This window comes from Chanos chanos, chromosome 1, assembly GCF_902362185.1.
Source record: "Chanos chanos chromosome 1, fChaCha1.1, whole genome shotgun sequence".
Classification (NCBI taxonomy): Eukaryota; Metazoa; Chordata; class Actinopteri; order Gonorynchiformes; family Chanidae; genus Chanos; species Chanos chanos.
The window spans coordinates 7721369-7745224 of record NC_044495.1 but is presented as its reverse complement, the minus strand read 5'-3'; the positions used below and the strand labels follow the sequence as shown (position 1 = coordinate 7745224).

Below are 23856 nucleotides of genomic sequence, written 5' to 3'. Positions count from 1 at the left end.
TTTGCGGTCACGTCTTTGTAGGGTTTAGTATGGTACTATTTGTTAAAGTGTATATAAGAGGTTAATGTTTGGTGTATGAATGAGCTAATGGTTTTTTTTTTGGGGGGGGTGGCTTTGGTGTCCCTTGTGCTCTGCAGGACTGAAGCTTTTGGCCACGGCGAGCAGAGACCGGCTGATCCACGTTCTGGACGCGGAAAGGGAGTACGGCCTGCTGCAGACACTGGACGAACATTCTTCCTCTATTACAGCCGTGCGATTCGCTGGTGAGTTTCAGTCTTTTACGAGCCTTAAGAGCCTCCACTCTCAGTTTGTGGGCTTTGGCCTTTTACAGCTATTCTGGAAATAACTATACATTATGGTGCATGTATTGTGTTAATGAGTCGTTGGTTTTGTGTGTTTTGTCCATGTTCAGCTAATGACGGAAAAGTCCGGATGATCAGCTGCGGAGCAGATAAGAGTGTCTATTTCCGCACGGCGCAGAAGGTGAGTACAGAGGTCTGTACTGTTACACAGAAAGACCCAGTTACAAACACACACACACACACACACACACACTGTTGGCTTACATTGTACACATTGCCTTTAGTCAGAGAAACTTTCCTAGAGCCTTTGGCATTCCTTTCTGACCTCTTAGTATTCTTAAACCTGTGAAAAACAAAACAAAACAAAACACAACCAAAAAAAAAAAAAAAACCCTGCCAGACAGAGGGGCCTCAGTTAGGCCCAGAGTGCTAATTCTTAACCCTACCCTCTAACTGCTGTCAAATTCCTGAGCCTCATGACTCCCTAACCTCCAGGTTAGAGGGCCTCGATCCTGTTACGAAACCCACCTGACCTGTATGGCAATTAGTTCAATTCCCCTGCTCTGGCAACAGCAGGCAGGCAGCACATATAAATGCTCTTTATCCCCCCCTTATTCCAGAGTCTTTCGCAGAATCCGCTGGGATTCAAAGAAAGTCCTGTTAATGCTGCTTTGAGCAGCCTTGTTTTCCGTGATTCATTTATATAAAATCTTTGGGTGAACATCTGTGTTGCGGAAGCTAATAAAAATGTGTCCAGTGCGGGGCCGTGTAGAACAGGCGGAACCATGGTAGGGAAACCGTAACTGTAACGTAACGTAAGGTCAACATGAAGCGTAGCAACAGCAAAGCAAAGAACAAGTAAACATGAGTAATGATAAAGTTTGATGTGGCTAAAATGGTTAGGAGCCTTGTTTTGATAATAGAAGACGGTTATATCGCAACACTTGGACTTGTTGGAACTTGCCATTAATAGTAATAAAGGATCGTGGGGAATACTTGAAAGACTATCTTAACTCTAGACGCCACTTTCTGAATCGGTATTTGTAAAATATTTATTACTCATCTCAGAGGTAAAAGAGTGAGATATTCGTCTTCTTTTCTTTCTCTCCTATTGTTACCAGCTCTTTTTATAGTTTTCCTCTAATCTCTTCTCATCACTTAATTACCACTCAGCCACTTCATATCCAAGTCAGACTATGACTCTATTGTTGGTGAATTAAGAGTTTTTTCCGACAAGATTCTCACAGTTACATGTTTTTTTTCCCCATTCACCGTTCCAGTTTTATTCATTCTTTTATTTCATGAGTTATAATGAAGTTATAACATGTGAACGTCTTCACTGACCTGAAATGTGCATTGATTATGTTGTTTAAAATGGTCCAAGTGGAGAGTTTACCAGCACTGCTCTGGCCTTAGGAGAATTTATCACGTACCATCTCTTTACAGTCAGACGAAGGAACAGAATTCACACGCACCCATCACATAGTGAGGAAGACCACTCTATACGACATGGTTATTGACCCAACGCGAAAATACGCCGCTATTGGCTGCCAGGATCGTAGCATAAGGTGAGAGTGACTGTTTCTGTGTAATGACTTAAGTCTGTTGTGTCAACTCTTTGTACCCGTCTGTCTGTCTGTCTCTCTGCTAACATGTGCATGTTGGTTGTACATGGGTGTGTATATATATATATATCTGTTGATATGTTTGTGGGCGTGAGTGCGTAAGGTTTACGTGCGGAGCTTTGAGATAAACTTGAAGAACCACACTGTGCTGTGAAGTGTGTTTGGAGCAGCGTAGCTGGATTAGCCTGTGGAGTGTGTCTGGAGCAGCGTAGCTGGATTAGCCTCCAGGTGCTGAGACTACAGGATGGGATTAGTCGTTTGTCAAGTTAATCCAGTCGATCTAGACATGCTGTGGACCATGTGCTTACTCACACAAGTGCCGGTCTGTAGTCTACTGTCTGCCCGGTTACCGGGTCTTAGTTCACTTATTCTGCAGTATCTGATGCTGTATTTGCTCTGAACAATAACTTGTTAAAAAGGATTCAACTCTGCTGGGAAAAAAAAAAAAACACACGCTCAACTCTTTGTTTTTCTAAAGCCCATCCTCAAGTCATCACTGCATTGTGAGTAATGATATAATAATATGCCTGGAATGTTAAAGACTGATGAATATACCCATGCAGGGCTCCCCCTCAAGACACTCGTTCACTGTAAACAACATCTTTTTTTATTATGATTATTATTATTATTTGTGTCTGTTTATTGAAAGGCAGGACCAAATGCTCGTGAGACAGAAAATGTTGACAAATACCCAGAGTCTGAATAGGCCATGCACAGCAAACAGGCCACTTTACTGGATTCTTTCACTGGATTTTGACTTTGGAACGCAGGCAGGGTTTTAAAGGAGCACAGGCTTTGCTTTGTTCCTTATGTAAGACGGATAAAAAGACTTCACGCACTGCCAGTTCTTCCCTGGGTTGGCACCACGGTTGGGTGCCCTTCAGGGTACAGCTGGCAGATCCATAGCTTCTATGTTACAGTGCACCCTAGTGGCCATAAGCAGCATTTGCTATTAGCTAACACTCCAGCTCAAAGATAAAAAGATTTAGATTGAGCGAAAATCCAACGGTTCCAAATTATTAGTGATAATTCAGTGGTAATCACTGTCATACGTACTTCCCCCACTGTTGCATAACCATCTCTCTCTCTCTCTCTAACGCAGGATCTTTAACATCAGCAATGGTAAACAGAAGAAGGTTTACAAGGGCTCTCAGGGAGAGGATGGAACTCTTATCAAGGTAGGGATCTCTACAATGCAGACAGCTGCTTGGTTATTGTGTATCCATATAACTCCAGATCACTCAAGGTCAGGGGTTCAAGTCCAGTTCGGGAGTACAGTGTGGACAACAAATTGGATGAAATCCAATATCTTGATTAACAGTCTGCTTTTATGCCCTTAAGTTCAAAAAAGAAACACTGTCTAGTGGTGGCCATTGGGTCAGAAGGAGTCGGTGCTTAACCTTTCATAGAGGTTTAAAAATGAAGGAAAGAAAACAGCCAGTAAAGTATGGTACCGAGTTGGCGATATTGTTTTTCTTCCCCTCTCACCAATCAGCATGCCAGGCAAGCTTGTCCCATATACCAGAAGTTTCCAACCCTTGACCATGCCCCCCTTATTTCCATCCTTATTGTAGATTTTGTGTAAACATCCAAGATGTTCATCTAAAGCACCATATTTGCCTTTGAATGTATAGAATCTGGAGAACAACATTGATATAACTGGGTAAAGAAATTGGTGATTGTAGTATTGAGTTTTATTGAACTTAACTGTATGTCTCAGGTCCAGACAGATCCCTCCGGCCTGTACGTGGCCACAAGCTGTTCAGATAAGAACATCAGCATCTTTGACTTCTACACTGGAGAGTGTGTGGCCACCATGTTTGGACACTCCGGTAATGCCCCTCAAACAAATCAATCAATGTATCCATCATACACATAATGTGAAAATCTGTCATTACTTGTTCGGTAGCAAAGAGGTGCGAAAACCGCACCTTAATATTCAAATTTTCAGTTGTGTGACGTCGCAGTTTTGCTTGCTGTACCACCTTAGCCTTTCTGTAACGGTATTCTGCCTGTTTACAGAGGTTGTTACCGGAATAAAGTTCACCAATGACTGCAAGCATCTCATCTCTGTGTCGGGTGACAGGTAGGACTGTTTTCTGTTCAAGCTGTGACGGTCACAGTGTTTTGTTTACCTTCATGTTCAGGAATGTCTTACATGTGTTACTTCAGTGTATTTCCTTATCTCACTGACAGTATCGTGTCTTTTTTTTTTTTTTTTTAATCATTTTAGCTGTATCTTTGTGTGGAGGCTAAACCCTGAGCTAACCATAAGCATGCGACAGCGTCTCTCTGACCTCAAACAGGCCAGCAGGCCAGTCCAGAAGACACCCCCAAACAAACACCACGCGCTTAGGTAAAAATATACGCACACAGAAACACACACATACACACACACATGTATATCTGAAATTCTGAATTTGTGTAATTCTACTCAGTTCAACAGCTCTGCTTTTATCTTCTCTCAGTAATTAAGTATTTTTGTAAATGGTTGTTCGATTAGCACCAGGAGAGAAGTACAGAGTGCTCCTCCCATAGCCACCATGTCCTCAGACAGCGATAAGGATGCAGAGGAAGAGGAGGGTATTGAAGAAGAAGATGAAGAGATTTTCCCTCATATGTCATCCAGTAGCAGTACAGGGGAAGAGACAGGTAACGCACCCATGTTCAGTAGCTCTAGCATAGGGAACGGTTCATTACTTTGCCTTTCTTAACCGTGTTGGCTGACCTGGATTTTTCTGTTTTCTGCGCTGTTTTCAAGGTGCCTCAGAGGAACAGCACAATACACTCAATTCTCAATCCAAGAACATTAAAAAGGTGAGCTCTTTATGGCAAGCTCTCCCGACAGCATTAAATGGCTCCCTGTTTGAGTTCTCCAAATATCCTTTCCAGCTTCGATTGTCTTTTTTTTTTTTTTTTTTGCTCTTCCCCATTTTTTGTTTGACTTTTGTTCTTTTGTTCTTTGGTATCGGTTCTAATTTTCTTCATCTCCTCTTTCCCTCCCCTCAGGATTCTTCCGGAACTGTCAGGCGCTCTGAGGCAGCTGGTCAGTCTGACAGTTCGGGACCGCGGCCGAGGCGGCGCTGGTCCAGGCGGATCGGCAACATGGAACTAATGGTCAAATCCATGCTGGACCTCAGGCAGCTGGAGTCTTTTGCTATGCCCCCATCCCCCATTAAGACCCCTGCAGTACAGAGAGACAGACAGCCCCCCAGAGGGGAAGACCTTGGCAGCACCATCAGCATCCAGACCATTGCTGGATGGGTGAGTAGAAACAGAGAACACTCCTTGGCCTCTTGGACAGCATTGTCTTTAAACTGCATTTCCAGACTCTCCCCCTTGAAATGTATTTCTTCACAACCTCGTCACACACTGAATCTCATGTATCCGATTACAATCTGATATCCTCAGATAGCCTAACACATCTGTTCTGGAAGTTAGCTCTCCAAAATAGATTTGTTACACAAAATTCTGAAGGGAAATGCAACTCATCATATGATAAAATAAAATGTTCTCTTTCTCTCTCTGTCTGTTCACTCTGCAGGTTGAGGAATCAGAAGACAGAGGTCAGAGAGACCGCCCAAGGCCTCGATACATCAAGCTTTCCCCACGGTCTCCTGACACTGAGGGACTTGTCCTGTATCCTGAGGGCTGTGATGACCAGGTCAGCATGGCTGGCAGGTGAGAAACAGACCATTATCTATCCTTTTCTTTCTCCTCTTGTACACAAGTGAGGACAATTTCTGTAACACGAAAAAGTTGTCTGTCTATTGTTTTTTTTTATCAGTGAGTACCAGGTGAGGGAAATACCACACAGTACCCAGGCAAGAGGTCCTAAAGGCAACCCATGCCATGAGAAGCAGAGTCCAGATAGCGCTTGCTCCGTGGATTACCCCAGCAGTCGACTGTCCAGCCCAGACCAGCCTGGAGAAGGTTTGGAAACTTAGGATCACACATACAGTCACACAAAGATAAAGAGCGGAGGGCAGGGGCAAACTTATAGACAACCTGGCACAGCAGTGAAGAGTGGCTGTTTCTCTTTAACTTGGTGGGGGTGGGGGGTACCAACACTTTTTGAGTAAAATTTTTACAAGGTTTTATTCATCACACTGACCTGCAATAAGGAAAAAGTGGTGTTGCAGGACACGCAGCAGATGACAGTGACACACAGTGTCGGACAGAATATTCCAGAGTGTTCCCCATGTCTTCTAAATCTGTGGCTTTGTGTGTGTCAGACTCAGAACCCACAGAGCCACTAAGTGTTGATGGGAACTCATCAGAGCTGGAGATAGAGGATCTGGATGAGGAAGAAGAGGAGGAGACTTTGAGGCGGAGTTCGAGTAAGATCTCCATTCCTCAGACTCCAGACCAGGAGACCTTCCTCAAGAAACACTTTGGCAACTTATCAGACCTCAACACCTCAGGTCAGAAACATACACTAACACGTGTACATGTATTTATTTGTTCATGTGTAAGCGGCACTAATTATTTGAAATTGGTCGTGTTTTAATGCCGATTCCTTATTTTTTCTTCCAGCGAGCCCAGTTAAAGTGTGTCAGAACAGCGCTGACAGTGTTAGCATCTCATCCAAGTTCCTCTCCCAGGGCTCCATGGGCAGGTAGGACACTGCTCAATTATTAGCTTCAACAAGGCTTTGAAATAAAGGACATTAATAGGGATACGATTTTTTAAAAAAAAAAAAAAACATCAGTCCTCATACTTTAATAACTGGAATCTAGAAAGGTTCATTTTTTTTCCTTCTCTCTCTCTCTCTCTCTCTCCCTCTCTCTCTCCCTCTCTCTCTCTCAGGAACATATTTCCGTTCCCTCCGAACAAAACTGGGGAAGTAAAGGCTGCTAGTGGAGTAGTGCGACCCCTTGTCTCAGAGGTGCGCCCGCTTATGGAGGACCGAGGAACTGTTGGGCAGGAGGATGAAAGCCCTTCAGAGAAAGGGCCAGCGCTGCGTTTGACCACTCAGAAAAAGAAGACCCCAGCCACTGACTCTCGCAGGGTCACCAGCCCAGTCGCTAAAGCAATAGCTGCACAAGGAGCCTCTACTGGACTGAGGAAGTCCCAGTCAGTGCAGAACATCTCAACAGAAGGTCAAATATGATCCGTGACTTTTAGTTCAGTTCATGTTCTGTAATGTCTGAGGATGCGTTAAATGCACTGAGTGGCAAAATTACATTTTAATTTTGAGGCGTGCAGTTTTGGCTTTCAGTAAGAAGCAAAGTCAGACATCCATTGGAAGACCTCCTAAAAGAATCGTCTTCTCTTGCATTATCTTTAGACGGATCGGTTAAATTTCGTCAATCACTAAAATCTGTGAATTATCTCTTCCTGCTAAATTTACTCTCTCTCCCTCTTTTTTCTTTCTTTTTTTTTTTTTTTTAGCCGACACGTCTCACGCACCCAGTCGCCCTTCCAAAGAAGTACGCCCTCAACCCCAGCAAACTGAGCGAAGCCTTCTGTCCACACCCCGGCGTACTCTTCCCAGCGTCCCTGTGGTCAGCCCCACTGCTTCTAAGGCCAAGGTTCGCTCCTACATGAGTCCCACCACCAGCTCCATGGCCAAGATGTCCCGTTCCGTGTCCATGGGCGACAGCCTGAACGTAGCCGAGACAGGGAGCGAGGAGTCCGGGTCGTCCGAGTCACGTAGAGGATCCGGTTCAGACACCTCCAATTCCAGGAGCAGCTCTTCCAGCAAACCCACCACCCCAGTGGTCCTGATCCCCTCTCCATTAATGTCCACCCCCCAAGCTGCTGTCATCCCTACCCTTAGTGGTGCTTCCTCCAAAGGACCCCACGTCAAGGTGCCGGGCAGCGCCCGTCCCCAGTTGAGCTTGGACATCTCCAAATCTCTTCCAGATAAGCCCTCTGTAGCCTCTTTCCCCCTCAGCAGCAAGGCCACCAAACCTCAGCAAGACGAGACTTCCGCAAAATCTCCAGCGAGTGTGTCGCCTCTGCAGGGTCCAGCTCAGGCCCCCTTCAGCAACATCCAGCCAGTCACTGCTCAGTGTGCTGTCTCAGCGCCTCCTGAGAGCCAAGAGCCAGAACAGTGTGTTCTCAGTATACAGTTCTGTTCAGAGGAACCTGCGGACTCATCAGAGACGCACTCGACTGCACAGCTGGTAAAAGAGGACTCCTCCTCAACAGAGCACTCCTCCCAGGTCAGACCCATCCTCCTGCAAGCTCAAGGAACGCTGGATACAGGTTTGCTGGGCCGCCAGTCCTCCCTCATTCTTTCATCTCTGCCACTGCGTCTGGGCTTGGGTCTGCCCAAACACTTCTTTTCCTCTGGGCTGTGGCCTCTCTCCACCTCCTCCTCTTCCTCCATGTTCTCTCCACCTTGTCCGTCCATTAACCATTACTACCTTAAGGGTGAGGCCGGTGTCCTCTCATTAATCACATTCATTGTTTGTGTGTGCGTGCATGTGTAACTCTCCATTTTCCTCTTCCTGTCCTGCCTTGTCTTTCACCTTTCACTCTCCATTTTGATGTACAGACCTGGGGTGGGTCAGCATTGGGATGATTGGGCATTGTCCCATTTCTCTTCGGTGCTCTTTCCTTGTCACCTGCCTAATTAACTGGATTAACGGTAGTTTAGAAGAACAATCCAGAAACCATTTGTGTGTTGTTTTGTACTGTTTTGGCAGACACACACTTCCTAAAAATTTAGTGATTTTATTAGAAATTATTAAAACATCGCAGAGTAATGTAAGAGTTTTGGGACAGAGCCTACTGCAAAAACAAAAGGTCTGATGGTGTATGGAATTTCTTTTATAGTGTCGTTTTGCTAGAAGTAAACAGAAGTTGTTATCGCAGTACAGAAATAATAATAAGATCTAATCTCTCATCCTCAGATCCCTCTCTCAGTGTGGACTCGTGCCGAGTTGTGGCTAGTGAACTTCAGAGCACTTTTAAAAGGGCCTCACAGCTCTACAGAATGGTACGTCAGCAGCACTCAACTGTCCTCATCCTACACCTAGTCACCCACATCTGCACCAGCACGAATTGAACTGTCCGTTTGTCTATTCTATTGTCATTTCACTGAAATGCGTGTGTGTGTGTGCGTGTGTGTGTGTGTGTGTGTGATTTTATTCTGTTGTCTCCTGCAGCTGAACAGCACCACAGAACCAAGTCAAGAACTGCAGGAAATGACGAGGGTTCTGGCCGACGCGTTCGAGGTGGTCCGGGTCGAGCTGAACGCCCTGTCCTTCAATGCGCCCGGCACGGGTCCGGAGGGCTCGCTGTGCCTGCAGGGTGGCAGGGCAGCGGGCACGGGGGAGGACAGAACGCTGGCACTGCTGGAGCAGTACTCAGAGCTCCTACTGAAGGCCGTGGAAAAAAGGATGGACAACAAGTTCTAAGACACTCCTCCAAATCCAACATCCTTTCTTTTTCCTCGGGCAAGTTAGGACACCAAGCCATGCTGCTGAAGTAGGAGCAGCGCTGCACCCCCCCCCCCCCCCCCCCCCCCCCCCCAAACTGAAACCTGTTTGTTTTTAAGTCCACGTTTTTACAGATTAAAATTTCCAAAAGGAGGCGTTTTCTCGTTTCTTTTGTTTCCAGGTTGTAGAGAAATAAAATACATGTCTGTCCTGCTAGACTCTTGAACGTGTGCTGCCCTCCTTAGTGTAGGGGGAGTTTGTGAAGAGTGCGCACTGGAGAATGTAGTCTTCTTAAAAAACAAAAAACAAACAAAAAAAAAAACACTACAGCACAGAGACACAGGACTCTATGGATGAAACGTCAATGACTTTGGCACAGCTGGACTGCACTACAGACAGTAATACTCACCGCCCTACCTCCCTGTTTAGTGTGATGCCTAGCCACACATGCACTCTCTCTCTCTCTATTACTCTCACCTCATTGCCAAATATTATAACCCTTCTACCCCATAGTGAACCGTAAGATGTTTGTTTGCTAGTGTTGATGCTACTTTAAATGATAACTATGGAATGATGTGCATGTTTTCGAGGGGTCATGTTAACTGGCCTGCTCGTGACGCTTTAAAGCAGATAAATGGACTTAAAAGGCTTAATATTTGAACGCCATCGAGGAGATGGGCATTTTAAACATTGGGTAGTTTTATCTTGAAGAGGATATGAGAGTAGTGTATTGAAACAGTCCTCATAAGCATTGCGTGAGGGATATTTAACCCCGTAGTAAAACTGCTGAGATGTTTGTTCGCGAGTTTTGGTGCTTATTTAAAGTGATAATCATAGAGCGACATGCATGTCTTTCAAGAAGGCCATTCATCATATCCATCTGGCCTGCTTGTTAAGCTTTTCAGAGGGTAAATGGACTCAACAGAAGATTGGAATTTTAAATATTGGTTAGTTTTTTTTTGTTTGTTTTTTTCTTTTGAATACTGTTTTGAAACTGTCCTCTTTCTGACTTATGAAGGAATTAATTCACGCACCAGAACCATGAAAGTTTTTGCCAGAAAGGACTAGGCTTGCGGGTCATGTTCTAGAATGTTCTGCAATAAACAAATCGAAAACAAACAAAAAAAAAAACGAGAGACTAGTGCCCATCACAAGTCTTACAAGCCAGATTAAACCAGTTTTATCTTACGGAGTGTTTTTTATGTTGTATTTGTTGGAAATATTCTCAAGTTGAATTGGGACGTGTGACTATATTTATTCAGACACAATAGGTCAAACGGGGTGGAGAGTTGCCCCTTTTTTATGTTGTACAGTGTGTTTGCTTTGATATTGGATGCTGACAGTGTCAGATATTAGTGTTCCAGGCAGAAAAAAACTCAGTGTCACCAGAGATAGATAAGTGTTGGAGAGAACAATAAACTGGGGATTATCCAAAATGACAGCCTCTAACCTCTGACCCACTCGTTCATTTTGCAGAATGATTTTTATAGCAATTTTATTTACAGAGCCTTTTTGTATTCCAAACTGATGCCGTAAAATGACTCAAGGAAATAGGTGCCTTAAATTTATAACCAGCAATTTGTTGTAAACAATTTCGTTCGAAAGACGGGGACGCAGATGTTTTATTTTTAAGTTAACGACAATGTTTGGAGGCTGTCTCCCAGAACACCACACATTCCAGCCAATAGTCTGCAACCTTTTAATACAACTGCCATAAAAAAAAAAAGAAAAGAAAAAGACTAAAACTGAAAGACAGTTCTTCTGGTGGCACTGACAGGGACACCACATCAGAGTGCAAAAAATCGAATACGACAAATGTGAAATGAACAAGGTTTAAAGTTGTTATGTGGCTCCTTCCCAAATTATGGGCAAAGACAAAAAAAAAAAAGGATTTGGAAAAAAAAGGATTAGGAATTTGTGTCTTACAATCAGATTTCCCGGAGTAATCGTGGCATAAATGTGTTGTCACTGTAAACCGTCTCTGGGATGTGGTGCCCCCGTAATTTAGGCTTTTAACTGAAAATTCCTCTCTTCCACGATGTTGATGATGTAAACATTAGACTTGCTCTTCATTCATTCATTCTTGAACAAACATTAAGACTTCTTTCATTCAATGCTATGTCTGTAGGCAACTGGCGCTGATCCTGGCTTTTGTATGGCAGTTAATGGAGTCTTAGTCTAAAGTTATAGGTGGACCATTTGATGTTTTTTAAGACTGTTTCTTTTCTCGAAACTTGTGACTTGTTTTATGTTTTGCACCAACCTTAAGTTAAGTGTTTCTACCTTCAGTGTTTACATACAATCAGAAGGAAAAAAAAATGAATAAAATGTATTTATTACATTATGTGTTTGACTATTTTTTCCCCCCATTTGATTGTTAAAGGTTTGTGGAGAGTTTGCAGGCTGTGTTACACTTCATATTCATTTGATTTACACTTATTATTGCAGAGGCTGCTCTGCAGTCATTCCTTACATCAAAGAATTTTGTCTTTTTTTTTTTTTTTCAGTAAAGCCACTTTGCAACACGCCACCCAGACGTTCTCAATGCGACAGCTAAAATCACAAAATCATCAAAACGCGTGCAATGCGCAAACGTTTGCTTCAGCATAACATTTGTTTCTCTCCTGACTCACACTGGATTCTTTTGGGAAGATGTGTTTGAGTTCCTGTTTCATATAAAACCCCAGCGTTGTGATGAAATTTAATATGTTGCTGTACTTCATTGTGGTTGAACAGCTCAAGGGCCCACTGGGGGAAATCTGAGACGTGACCTGAAAGTGTCTATACAGTCACCGCATCACAGCGTGCCCACTGCTCCACTCAGAGACTCCAGCAGCTGGAAATAGTTGTACTTGATGTCATACTCCATGTCATACCAGAAATTCACTGCATGGACGGAAAAAAAAAAAAGAAAAAAATATTCCAGATTTTGAATTCGCTTTCTAAAAGCACACACATAATTTTGTGTTAAAGGATATCATTAACCGTTAAAATACAACTTGTACTCTAAACACTGAAGTGCAACTTCCCTCTAAGTCTGCTATATACTCTCAGCTATATAAGCTATTCAAAGAATACAGAATGCAATATAATGCAATCTGATGGATATACAGGAGATGAGGACAATCTCTGACACAGCACCTGCTATGCATCCGTGAGACTGCCGGACGTGGTGGAACCAGAGCGAGGGGAGGTACAGCATCTCCCCCGCTTTCACAGTGCAGTGGAGCGGCCGTGCTAATCTGTACGAAGGGTAACGCTCCAGGTCTGGGTATAATGGATCCAGTGGGATCCAGGGCACCTGGCAAAGTCGTTTCGTTTTTTGAGAATCAGTAGAAATGAAAGGGGCTCTGAATCCATGCTGTGATTGGTTTGTGACAGAAAACACCTATGATATCAAAAGTCTGAAATGAACAGCAGTCGCTTCCAATACAAAATCCTAAAATCCTCTGAATTCCCTCACCATTCTGAGAGGACACTTTGTTATCTCTAGTTAGGAGCACACATATATTTTTCACTTGAATTGGCGTGAAAACTGTTTGTGAAACATACCACCCAAATAAATTTTTCATCAATATTCCCTCACCTTGTCGGCATCCTCTTCGTCCACTATCTCAAAGATGCCGTCCGGCCTCTCTCTGTATGTGGCTGGCTGATAATGCTCTGAGAAAAGCCACACAAAGAACCACGTGAGCAAACACGATCTCTGACACGATCTTCAGAGCTTCATTCTGAGATGTTCTGGGATGAGACTTTTGAGAGAAAATAGGAAAAGATGATTGCTTACCGTACGGTATGAATGGCCTGTCAGATGGAGGAAGGAGGATGAACTTCTTCTCCCCCGAGATTACACAGTATAAGTTCTCATAGTGGTCTTTATGCACTGCAACCAAAACCAAACCCAAACCCAAAAAGTCAGAGCTCAACCCAAGCCGAATTAAAGCAAACGACAATGTAGTGCAATTAGTGGTATCTGACTTGTACTGGAAAATGTACTGGGTTAAGATTACAACATTAAGAGCTGTGAGCCTCCCAGCATAAAAATGTGACCCGTTTTACTTACTGGACGTGACAGCATTTTCTTCTCCCAGCCAGAAATTGACAGCATCAGGTAATTTACCTGAAGACAAACAAACAACAAACACAAAGTTTCTGTATCAACCTCCAATCTTAAATTCTCTAAATTATACATGGCAATATTTTGAAAAATACTGTATTCCTGATTTGACAGAATCAGCGATCCTATCCCAGTCTCAAAAAAAATAAAATAAATGGAATAGCTCACTCAATTCCTCTCTCATATCCCTATGGTTACTATCTACTAAACCCACCAATGGCTTCACTCATCCAGGGGATGTTGGGTTGCACATCTCCAATCAGCTCAGGCAGCTCCTCAGTGAGATTGGAGCACTGCTTTTGCACGTAGAACACTGCCGCGCTCTTCGTCTTTCCCTCCACAATGTCCAACAACGAAGAGAACGTCATCTGTCGCTCCTCTGGCATCACAAAACGATCACCATTCACTGCGTCTGCATAGCCGTTGGGAGTGACGGCCACACTGATAACCTTCGAGCCAACCGCGTCCCTGTTAAGAGTGTCATTGTAGAGGTATATGATTGGTAAGAAAAAACAGCACAACAAGTGACTACTTAAGATCATTTCAACAGTTTTACGTCTATGATGTTAAAAAAAATCTTCTTTAACATTTACCTGAGGTATGAGGAGTTCCATTTAGACAAAGCAGGCCAGTCATTAAAGGCGTTGCGTATAATACAGGGCTTATTAGGAGAGATCCATTCTCGCAAGAATTCCAGCGGAGACGGGGGTCCATCTAAATACGGCACCGCGTCGTTTAAATAGAGCTCTAGGGGGAGCGACAGACACGTTTATTCGCTGTATCTGCAAGCGTCACCACTTATTTTCCCAGACCTGAAGTAAATAAATGGCTGTAAACACTATGGATCTGTCCCACGATATGCAGGGGCAACAGTTGCGAAGATGTGTACGCAGTATGTGTGTTCCATACACATACTGCGTGTAAACTTCTGGCTTGTCATGTCATATAAAGGACCTAAAACGGTTTTTGTAAAAACAACAGCTTTTAGCTGAACTGTCAACTTCCTAAATTGTCCACATATCTGAATTCCATGTTTATGACAGCATGTATATGTCCAGACTCACCACGCGCTTCTTTAGGGAAATCTTTCAAGCATTTCTTCACTTTATCCATATTACCCGCCATGACATGTTAATAAAAACTATGTATGAAGACAAGCAGAGGATAGCTAGCTAAGTAACTGTTTTGAACAACTTACACATTTTTAAGCCATGAGGCAACTTACATCTACATAAAATGCAATTCTAAAATAGTTATATGCGAGGTTAAGCGCAGTCAAGTGCTAAGCTAGTGTAACGTTTACACATGTGTACATTTATTGTGTGACAGCACATTTCATCATACTACATTTAAATGTGCTCGCTAGTGACAGAGTTTCTTCCGCTTTTGCGCAGAAGGCGGACTATTATTTGACCTCTATCAACATGCGCAACATACCGCCCTCTCCTGTTTGGCGAAGGTACTACGCTGGGAGCTATAACTTTGACAGGATTTAAAAAATATATAATTATTTCTCTTGATTACTGCTGTAAACAATTATTTGCTACGTGTAGAATATTTACTCCTATATGTTCTCAAAAGTCACTACGTTTCTTTACCGATGAATTACCAAATTATATGATCAGCTTTTAAAAAGAGTTTCACACATGCAGCCAATTAGCTGAGTGTACGCAATTAGGAGTCGCGAAGACGACAGACATGAGACACACATTTTAACGTTTTTCTTTCTATGGCCCCTTTAATAAATTTCATCTATCATGGATGAAGAGGCAGCACTTGAAAACTATTTTGACCAGTCAATTGCTGTAAGTAGTAAAATCACAAACCACAATGATCTGCTTTAAGTACCATGACTAATGCATACGTTTGGGGTGAATTCAACTCTGCAGTGTTCCGTAATGTCATATTCTAGTTTTCATACTCTGATTTGATGTTAACAGAGCTCTTCTGAAAACGTTAATTAGATTATACCAGTGAGGTTTTTGATTTTAATACAGTGAAATGGGTGTCATAAACACAAAACGGACTTATTCAATTTGAATCTATCATGAGAATAAATGTTTTTGATACCTTTCCTCTGTCCCATAAGACTCGTTCCCAGATCTTAATTACTGAGCAAAATTGTTGATGTACTGTATGTCACTGCCATTCTGCATTGTCATCTAGGTTCCAAGTGACTACATATTTGAGGGGGACTTAGGCTTACAAGGCCCCTCACAACCTCAAGATGCATCTTTTCTATCATCGATGAGTGAGCATGAAGAAAAGGACCTGGCAGAAGATCTGGACCTCAGCTTCTTGCCTGATGACTTGAGCACTCAGGACGATCCTGCCAAAAACGTGGAGGAGGTCAATGAGAACGAGGACAGCGGCGTTTACCCAGACTGCACTCCACGGGAATCAGCCACGACTGACCCCAAGACCATGCCAGTATCGTCTGGCTTCTGCTCCCTCCCGATGACCCCAATGACCCCCATGACTCCCATGACCCCGGTGTCTGAGAGCTCTGGAATTATCCCTCAATTACAGTATGTCATTTTACATGAGCAGTCACAGATGGTCATGTCCAATTGCAGAGATGTGTCACATGCAAGGGCTGTTGTTTGTTTATTTATCTCTATAATGGCATTTGACCGAAACGTAAAGTGTTTTTTTGTTTTTTTAAAATGAAATAATCAGTTTGATGTAACGATAAACTTCTGACGCACAATCACAGGTTTCTGAAGAGCTATTGGATATTACTGACAGGTACGTGTGTTGACTGTCTTGTTCCTTGTGCTTGTTTCGTGTGCAGGAACATTGTGTCCACTGTGAATCTGGCTTGTCCTTTGGACCTAAAATCCATTGCTCTTCAGGCTCGTAATGCTGAGTACAACCCAAAGGTAAACATGCCCTATTTAAGTTGTTCTAGGTAAGCACAGCGCACATAGAAAGGACTATGTGTGTTGTCAACCTGCCTTGACCATGCATATATTCCAGATTACATGGTCCTTGTTTTCGTGATGTTTAATACTTCTTCACAAACAATATTACAGTGTCCAAACTACAGTCTCTTAACATTTATGTTATATTAAAAGAGTGTTAACCAAGGAGATGCATTTTGTGGAGGGCAAGAACAACAGTATTTAATATCATCCTTTGAGTTTAGCATGAGCCAATGCAACATCATGATTATAATCAAAGTCATATCTTCGTTTAATTCAAACCGTGTAGCGGTTTGCTGCTGTCATCATGCGAATCCGTGAACCCAGGACCACTGCCCTCATCTTCAGCTCTGGCAAGATGGTCTGCACTGGAGCCAAGAGGTGAAAGAGGCCTTTTGATACAAAATCATATGTATTCTAGACAGAAGTGTCTTCTGTTTTTAGAATAAGTGTGTTTTCTGTTTGTTCCGGGCAGTGAAGAGCAGTCTCGCCTGGCTGCGCGAAAATACGCTCGAGTGGTACAGAAACTGGGCTTTCCCGCCAAATTCCTCGACTTTAAGATTCAGAACATGGTTGGCAGCTGTGATGTGTGTTTTCCAATTCGTCTCGAGGGGCTGGTTCTCACTCATCAACAGTTCAGCAGGTTTGTACAAACAGCTGTATGCCTACGACATATGACCTCACGCTCTCAGGCCTTATGCTTAGCGGATACTTCACGTCACCCATCGTGCATCTGACCATCCTGCTGCTTTCCACCCTCAAGCTATGAGCCGGAGTTGTTTCCTGGCTTGATCTACCGCATGGTGAAGCCACGCATTGTTCTGCTGATTTTTGTGTCTGGAAAAGTTGTGTTAACGGGTAAGAGCGTTATATCTAAACACAAAGGCAGGCTGCGTATTTTAGACAGCACTGTAGACTGTATCTTTATGTGTTCAGCGGCTTCTTTTTTTTTTTTAATGTGTTGCAATGCGTTTAAAGAAATGCAGTGATGCACTTTACACTATTCAATTTATTCATTTTCAATTTGTAATATGTAATATGTATTTCAGGAGCTAAAGAACGATCTGAGATCTATGAAGCTTTTGAGAATATCTACCCCATTCTGAAAGGATTTAGAAAACAGTAGGCGGGACAGTTTCAGTCAGGGACAAAAATACATGGTGATGTCATGCACTTAATGTCCTATTAAAAGGAGAATTCAATGTTCTAAAATTATTTCATTTTGAGTGCTGAATGAAACTATTTGTGATTGGGGTTTTTGTTAATGATGCATTTATTTGCTGTAGTCTCACTGCTGTCTGCATATGAATGTACAGCTACATACATATAAATACAAAATATATATTCGAATTGTTAACAGTCAAGAAGTAAATATAATCTAACTAAGTGTTGACTTTAATCTCTCTTCTTCTTCTCGCTCTTGGATATTTAAGGTAAGAAATGCTGTTTTGTGCAATAATGTTTCATATCTTGTGACATTTCGCAATTTTCCTTTAGTCGAAATCAAAACCTAGCATGTGGCGGAAATACTGTATGTATGCATCAAGAAATTTTTCGCACTCATCCACGGTAGACGCACTGCTTGTCCCACGTGACAACACAGACACAAACAAAACATATCACGTGGTACATAGAGGAACGGCAACAGTGACCAGAGAGCTATCTCTTTGGTCCTTGAATTTAGGAGTCCTAATCACAGTACTGTAACGCTTCCGTCTCTGATTTTGACCACAGACATGTAACGTTTAGTATCGTAAGTTTAGCAGTGCGATAAATCGCGGATAGACGGCTGCATTATGGCATCCCCACCTACAAATGAAGTCCGTGTCGTTAGCCCTGGTGAGCCTGGGACATCGGGGGAATATCCAGGGCCCCGACCACCTAGTCGATCACATTGTCCAGTACCAACTGTAGCTTCCCCGGGATCTCTAATGGTGGAGTCTGTGGACGATGCGGAGGGGCTTTACGTCGCAGTTGAAAGGTGCCCCCTTTGTAACACTGCACGACGCAGACTAACTTGTGCCCGATGTATTCAGACTGGCGATTTCGTATATTTCGATGGACGGAACCCCGAACGGTAAGTTATGTTAGTGCGTTAATTTTGCCAGTACCGATGTGGGAACAGTGGCACAGCGGCTGTGCGATGAGACTAATGTTCCATCAGAATGAACCTAGGCACGGTAAATTAGTTGGCAAGGTGTAAATTGTCATTAGCTACCTGCTAACGATCTAGCTTCTTGGCCCCAACGAAAACAACAAAGGAACCCCATCTAGCTGTCCCAACCCTTTTTATACGTCGTACACACTTCAAAAGTAAATGTTTGGGCAACCACGTGTATGTGGGTGTACTACTGAGTTCATTTTGACCATGGAAAAAAGTTGTCATTAGTAGTCATTTACTTAGCTAGCGATACCCCAGTTGGCTAACTAGCTGAGTCATGTCGAAGACAAGATTTTATTATACGAGTAGCACTAACCTGGCCTCAGGATACCATTTTAAGGAAGAATTTCACGTTGAATCACTCTAAGTTAAGGCTAAAGAACATCCACAAACACTTTAGAAACCACATTTTTGAGTGTGTTTACAACCTGCGACTTTGGTCCTTAGAACAGGGCCGGTATAGCCCGAAATACCTTTGCTACACCTTGTGAGCGCGTGAAATCATATCTGACGCCCTTCTTTCTTTATTTTGCTATGGTTTTTGACTCAGATTGTTGTTAAGACGCTCTTCTCCTGCTCAGCACACGAACATTTAAGTCACAAAAGTGCCTCCTCTCTCAACAGATACACAGAAAAATTGGAAAGACTTCAAAAGCTGAAAAATGAAAAGGAGAGTCTTCAGCAAAGGTACTTTTGCATGAATAGATTAGACGCAAATGAGCACAATGTTATGTTTTGGCAGAGGTGTTTGTTTGTGAATTTATTCATTTATTGTTTATTGTTAAGTATTGGTAATGCATTGATCGTAGACACCTCTTTCTCTCCTTATCTAGAGTCATCAAAGCTATGGATAAGAAAGTCAAGGCAGATCAACTTGTAAGTCTGTTCAACAGTATATATATGAATTATGTAAGAGCATACTCACCTTTTCCAAACATGTACAGTTTACTTCCGTCAACTTTTCTGTTTGCTCTGGGCATTTTACTCATTCTAGAAGTGGAAGATCATGTCTTGCAAGATGAAGATTGAGCAGTTGAAAGAAGCCATTTGCAGCGGAAATGAAGAAGTGAAGTCTGGTGAGAGATGTAGCTGATGAGAGGCACACAGCCAGGAAAACAGATCTGGCTTTATCTTTGTCAGTAACTGTGATATTAGATTGCTGATCAAAACATTACATATTCTCCTTATCGCATAGGCAGGAGACTGTAGCAGATCCTAAGGTATAGAAGTTAAAGTAGTCAGTATGTGTAGCTAGCCAGTTCACGGCACTTCTCTTATAATGAGGCCCTGTATCATTGCATCAATAGAGAATATCAGGTTACATCAGTCTGTCTTTTTGCCTCTTGTGTCTCTTATGTGTCTCTGTCTGTTCTTCTGTCCACAGGCCAGGACCTTCTGTTACGTACTCAAGAGGAGAGCCAGCGTCTGCAGCGACGCGCCATCCGTCACCAGGACAAAAGGGACAAGATAGAACGCCACAACCGTCGCCTCGGCGAACTTCTAGAGAAGAGGGGGAAGGAGCTCCAGGGGCGTCTGGAGGCCCTGGCAGAGGTGCGACGAGGTCATATACTGGAGCTCACCACCCACATCTTCCCCATGCAGGAGGAGAAACAGGGCAGCAGGTGAAAATATGTTTTTGTTTTGTTTCTAACATACAGCACGTGTTTTCTGTTCTGTGTTTAAGTGCCGTTGGTTAAGAAACGTGTTTTAGGGAAGTGCTCATAAGTGAGAGGGATATAAATATAATACAAGGCAATACTTACTGGTAGATTTTTCCCCACCAGCGAGACTAAGTAGATGACTTAAAGTTTTTTTGGGATAAAGATTGAGCATAAATGGATGTACTGTAAGGCCTGAAAGGCCTGTCAGGGAAAAGCAGCATTATGTTGAAGTCTCCAGTGTTCAGGTGTGTTTGGTATGTGTGCCTTCTGGCTGAAGTTCATAGTTTAAATGCCATGGCCTGTTTTTTCCCCCCCAGGGATCCAGTGGACTCAGTAGAATGTGAACTGGCTCTGACTTCCAGTACGGTCAACGAGTTAGCCGAAGCCCGACGGACCACCTACCTGTCTGGCCGCTGGATCTGGGACGACCAGAACGGAGAGACCAGCATTAGCATCACTGGCCCTCATGTTACACTACCCAGCAATGGAGACTGCTCAGCCTATTACAGCTGGGTAGAAGAGAAGAGCACCAATCAGGAGCCAGGTGCAGTGTCATGTTATTCACTACAGAGAAGGCCCTTCAGAAATAGTCTCCTTATGTATGTTGCTTGAACTTTTGAGTTTTAGGTTGCAATTTATGTCATTTTTCATGTTTTGTCTACTTAGATTAGAACTGTATGTGTATGTATGTATATATCAAGGACTATGTAAAGTTTCCACTTGTGAAAAGAAAAAACTTTGTTTTGACTTTGTCCTGAAATGTAACATATCTGTCTTAACAGAGCTGGATCACATAAACCCTGCTCACACCATCAGTGCTGCCCTCTGCTATGCCACTCAACTAGTCAATATCCTTTCTCATATTTTGGATGTCAACCTGCCCAAAAAGTTATGCAACAGGTAAGTCATTTTCAGGAAAACTCTCCCTGAGGTAATAGAGCAATGTTCAGCAATAATTGCTCCCTTTTTTTTTTTTTGTAACCACAAAATGTTGGCTTTGATTCAGATTGACTAATTTATCTTCAAGAATTGTCATAGTAGTGCGGCGCTCATATTCTAATGGCATATTTTTGGTTTTATAGCGTGATAAGTTTTCAGGATGAACGTATTGAAAAGAAAACAGAATATGCCAGTAGCAGTGTATTCCCCCCCCCCCCCCCCCCTACCTGTTCCAACGAAAAACCCCTCAAACCATTTTGCAGTGATTTGAATATGCTTTTTGAAACTATTATTTTTGTTGATGACATGTGAAATGTATAGCGTTGTCCTCTGTTTGTGTCTTTCCTGCACAGCGAGTTCTGTGGCGATAACCTCAGTCGGTACAGGTTCACCCGCGCTGTCAACAAACTCAACACAAACATCCTCCATCTCTGTTTCTCCCAGGTATTGCACAATTTCACTGACACATCACTTTCACACTCCCTTCAAATACGTTAATTTTTATTATTATTTATTTTTTTTCTTTCTTTATAAAATTGGATTTAACCATGTTTGTCTTGTGTTTCTTCTCCAGCATGTGGACAGTGAGTTATTACATCCTCATCATACCCTGAGGAACATCATGTTTCTGGTCTCCCCAGACAACAAGAACATTGGCAGGTTAGAAAAAAAAAAAACACGTTCTTTTTACAGCTCTTCCCCTGAATGTTTCTAACAAAACAACAAAAAAAAAAACAATTTTTACAGTTCTGTTACTGTCTGACTCTCACTTGCTCTCTGACGTTCTCCCCCGTGTTCAGAACCGGGCCTTTCGAGGTCAGCGCAGACCTGGAGGACTCCATGGAGTTTGTGGAGCCGGAGGCGGCGGGCCCGGCGGAGGAGAGCGGAGACGAGGCCGTGACTGACGAAGAGACGGACCTGGGAACGGACTGGGAGACGGTGCCCAGCCCGCGTTTCTGCGACATCCCGTCTCAGCCGATGGATCTGTCCCAGAGCACAGCGATGCAGGCCTCCCAGCCCTCGGCCAACGCCGGGGGGATGATCTCCTCAGCCGCGGCCTCCGTCACCTCCTGGTTCCGTGCCTACACCGGTCAGCGCTGAGCAGCCTGCTCAGGTAGGGGCCGGCCGTAACTATGCAAATGAGACGATTTCTCTCCCGCATTCTGACCCTGGTCGGATGGCTCGTGGAAAAGGGACGCGTTTATTTTGCCTGACTGCATGTACTGTATTGTGTTAACATACGTGGGAGGAAGAGACCGCTCTTGGGGTTGGTTGGGTGGTTTGAGGGGCGGGAGCATGTTATTTACGGAATGACTGATTTCTGAACATGCTCCCGAGAAACTTTCTGTGCTGAGCTCTGCGGAAGCGGACTTCTGACCTTGGTGAACTGCTCGCAGTCTGAGACCGCTGTAGCTCGCACAACACTGTAGAAAACCCACTGCATCGTCCAGTCGGCGAGCACTGTTAATTTGTCTCTCTCTCTCTCTCTTTCTCTCTCTCTTTCTCTCTCTCTCTCTCTTTCTCTCTGTCCCTTTCTGTAGAATGGTGTGAAAATGGTTAACGTAGAGAATTGTCAAACCCAACTCCCTGAGGGTGACTGAGGGGGGGAGTGATTGTCAAAGCAGGATTTCTCTTGCCAGAGTCCTGCTAAGGGATGGAAATGCACCTTTTGTTCACCAGCTTTTCAATATATCTTACCGTTCGTAGTACTGTTCCCACTATGGTCTGAGAGGGTGGAGCAGATTATCCGTGTGAGTATGCGCATGTAAATGCGTAATTCATATTTTTATTGAATTAAAAGTGTTTTTACGTTACAGAGGAAGTCATGGAGTTGAGGGGGAAATGCTTCACCGGTATAATTTTTGGCACTCATTTTAAACCTTTATAAGCTCTTTCGACCAGCAACCACTACTGATTAAAGCGGTGGATTAATGTCTAAAACAGGAAGAATCAGCTTCACCAGTTCTTATATGAGGGTTTTTCAAGAAAGCGGAGAAACAAGTGCATGTTATGTTTATGTTTTGTTTTACCAGTATCAGTGGTAAGGACATCATGTATGAATTGTGAGTTTACAGACTGAGAAGTATGATCAATTTAAAATTATGCATATTGATCTATAAATGTCACATCAAGCAATAGGTTTTTTTTTTGTGTGTGTGTGTGAATGAGTGTGATGTTACTGCGCTGAACACCACTGTAAAATGCCTAGTAGTCATTAAGGGTGACAAAAATCCCAGTATTTAGTATTCAAAGGGTTACAGGATTTGGGAATTTCTTGGAAATCATTAAGAAAATTGAAAAAGTAAAAAAACAAAAAAAACAAACAAAAAACAAACAAAAAAAAAAAAAACAGAAGTGCAAAATGTCTTGTTAAAATGACATATTTGTTGCCATAAAAGTTTGATTTAAATTTGACTTTGAATGTTTATTCATCTGTGTTTTTGGTGTCCTGCAGCACACATTACGTGTGAAGAAATGAGAGGTGTTAACTTGAATATGTTTTCTCATATCGGTATACGAACTTTTTTTTTGTACCACTTGTCCTTTTTCAAAGGGACATCTGATGCAATATACAGCAAAAATTTGTCCTGAGATCTACAGCGTTCTGACTGTGTCTCGGCTGTAGCGAAAAGAGAGGTGGGTGATGCAGCAAAGGTTTTGGGCCCGATTATGGAGGAGCTAACGCAGGGGAGGGCTGAGCAGCCGAAATGACCTAACGTGCTGACCGACGCTCTC

At 43.1% G+C, this 23856-nt stretch overlaps 4 protein-coding genes across 4 annotated transcripts in view; 3 read left to right on the top strand and 1 right to left on the bottom strand.

Moving 5' to 3' along the window:
- mapkbp1 (mitogen-activated protein kinase binding protein 1) overlaps positions 1-9297 on the top strand; it is a 34878-nt gene extending 25581 nt beyond the window's left edge. The window contains exons 13-30 of the mRNA XM_030787865.1: positions 138-263; positions 413-483; positions 1749-1870; positions 3030-3105; positions 3648-3759; positions 3950-4013; positions 4161-4283; positions 4431-4579; positions 4689-4744; positions 4937-5191; positions 5472-5608; positions 5715-5860; positions 6163-6351; positions 6464-6545; positions 6737-7029; positions 7322-8308; positions 8791-8876; positions 9046-9297. Coding sequence (XP_030643725.1) covers positions 138-263; positions 413-483; positions 1749-1870; positions 3030-3105; positions 3648-3759; positions 3950-4013; positions 4161-4283; positions 4431-4579; positions 4689-4744; positions 4937-5191; positions 5472-5608; positions 5715-5860; positions 6163-6351; positions 6464-6545; positions 6737-7029; positions 7322-8308; positions 8791-8876; positions 9046-9297 — 3326 coding nt within the window. The remainder of the gene's footprint in view (positions 1-137; positions 264-412; positions 484-1748; positions 1871-3029; positions 3106-3647; positions 3760-3949; positions 4014-4160; positions 4284-4430; positions 4580-4688; positions 4745-4936; positions 5192-5471; positions 5609-5714; positions 5861-6162; positions 6352-6463; positions 6546-6736; positions 7030-7321; positions 8309-8790; positions 8877-9045) is intronic.
- Positions 9298-12062: 2765 nt separating this feature from the next.
- Positions 12063-14720, bottom strand: jmjd7 (jumonji domain containing 7). Its single transcript, XM_030777882.1, has 8 exons — positions 14500-14720; positions 14029-14182; positions 13650-13903; positions 13382-13438; positions 13106-13201; positions 12905-12981; positions 12460-12619; positions 12063-12204 (listed from the first exon to the last, which is right to left on the bottom strand). The coding sequence occupies exons 1-8, from the start codon at positions 14558-14560 to the stop codon at positions 12116-12118; spliced, it is 948 nt and encodes a 315-aa protein (XP_030633742.1). The 5' UTR covers positions 14561-14720; the 3' UTR covers positions 12063-12115.
- A 472-nt stretch (positions 14721-15192) lies between these two features.
- On the top strand, positions 15193-17485 carry tbpl2 (TATA box binding protein like 2). Its single transcript, XM_030781941.1, has 7 exons — positions 15193-15240; positions 15602-15963; positions 16230-16317; positions 16649-16740; positions 16835-17002; positions 17123-17217; positions 17409-17485. The coding sequence occupies exons 1-7, from the start codon at positions 15193-15195 to the stop codon at positions 17483-17485; spliced, it is 930 nt and encodes a 309-aa protein (XP_030637801.1).
- A 515-nt stretch (positions 17486-18000) lies between these two features.
- On the top strand, positions 18001-23430 carry atg14 (autophagy related 14). Its single transcript, XM_030778569.1, has 11 exons — positions 18001-18436; positions 19145-19207; positions 19354-19396; positions 19515-19596; positions 19905-20142; positions 20499-20725; positions 20964-21081; positions 21474-21564; positions 21695-21780; positions 21921-22234; positions 22662-23430. The coding sequence occupies exons 1-10, from the start codon at positions 18156-18158 to the stop codon at positions 22219-22221; spliced, it is 1530 nt and encodes a 509-aa protein (XP_030634429.1). The 5' UTR covers positions 18001-18155; the 3' UTR covers positions 22222-22234; positions 22662-23430.
- The last annotated feature ends 426 nt before the right edge of the window (positions 23431-23856 follow it).

Coding starts and splice junctions, on each gene's coding strand:
- atg14 (XM_030778569.1), top strand. CDS start 18,156: ATGGCATCCCCACCTACAAATGAAGTCCGTGTCGTTAGCCCTGGTGAG. Junction 20,726..20,963: donor GAGCACCAATCAGGAGCCAG/GTGCAGTGTCAT, acceptor CTGTCTTAACAG/AGCTGGATCACATAAACCCT. Junction 21,082..21,473: donor CCCAAAAAGTTATGCAACAG/GTAAGTCATTTT, acceptor TTTCCTGCACAG/CGAGTTCTGTGGCGATAACC.
- tbpl2 (XM_030781941.1), top strand. CDS start 15,193: ATGGATGAAGAGGCAGCACTTGAAAACTATTTTGACCAGTCAATTGCT. Junction 16,741..16,834: donor GTCTGCACTGGAGCCAAGAG/GTGAAAGAGGCC, acceptor TGTTCCGGGCAG/TGAAGAGCAGTCTCGCCTGG. Junction 17,003..17,122: donor ACTCATCAACAGTTCAGCAG/GTTTGTACAAAC, acceptor TCCACCCTCAAG/CTATGAGCCGGAGTTGTTTC.
- jmjd7 (XM_030777882.1), bottom strand. CDS start 14,560: ATGGCGGGTAATATGGATAAAGTGAAGAAATGCTTGAAAGATTTCCCT. Junction 13,202..13,381: donor AGAAAATGCTGTCACGTCCA/GTAAGTAAAACG, acceptor TTTTGGTTGCAG/TGCATAAAGACCACTATGAG. Junction 12,982..13,105: donor CAGGCCATTCATACCGTACG/GTAAGCAATCAT, acceptor GGCTTTTCTCAG/AGCATTATCAGCCAGCCACA.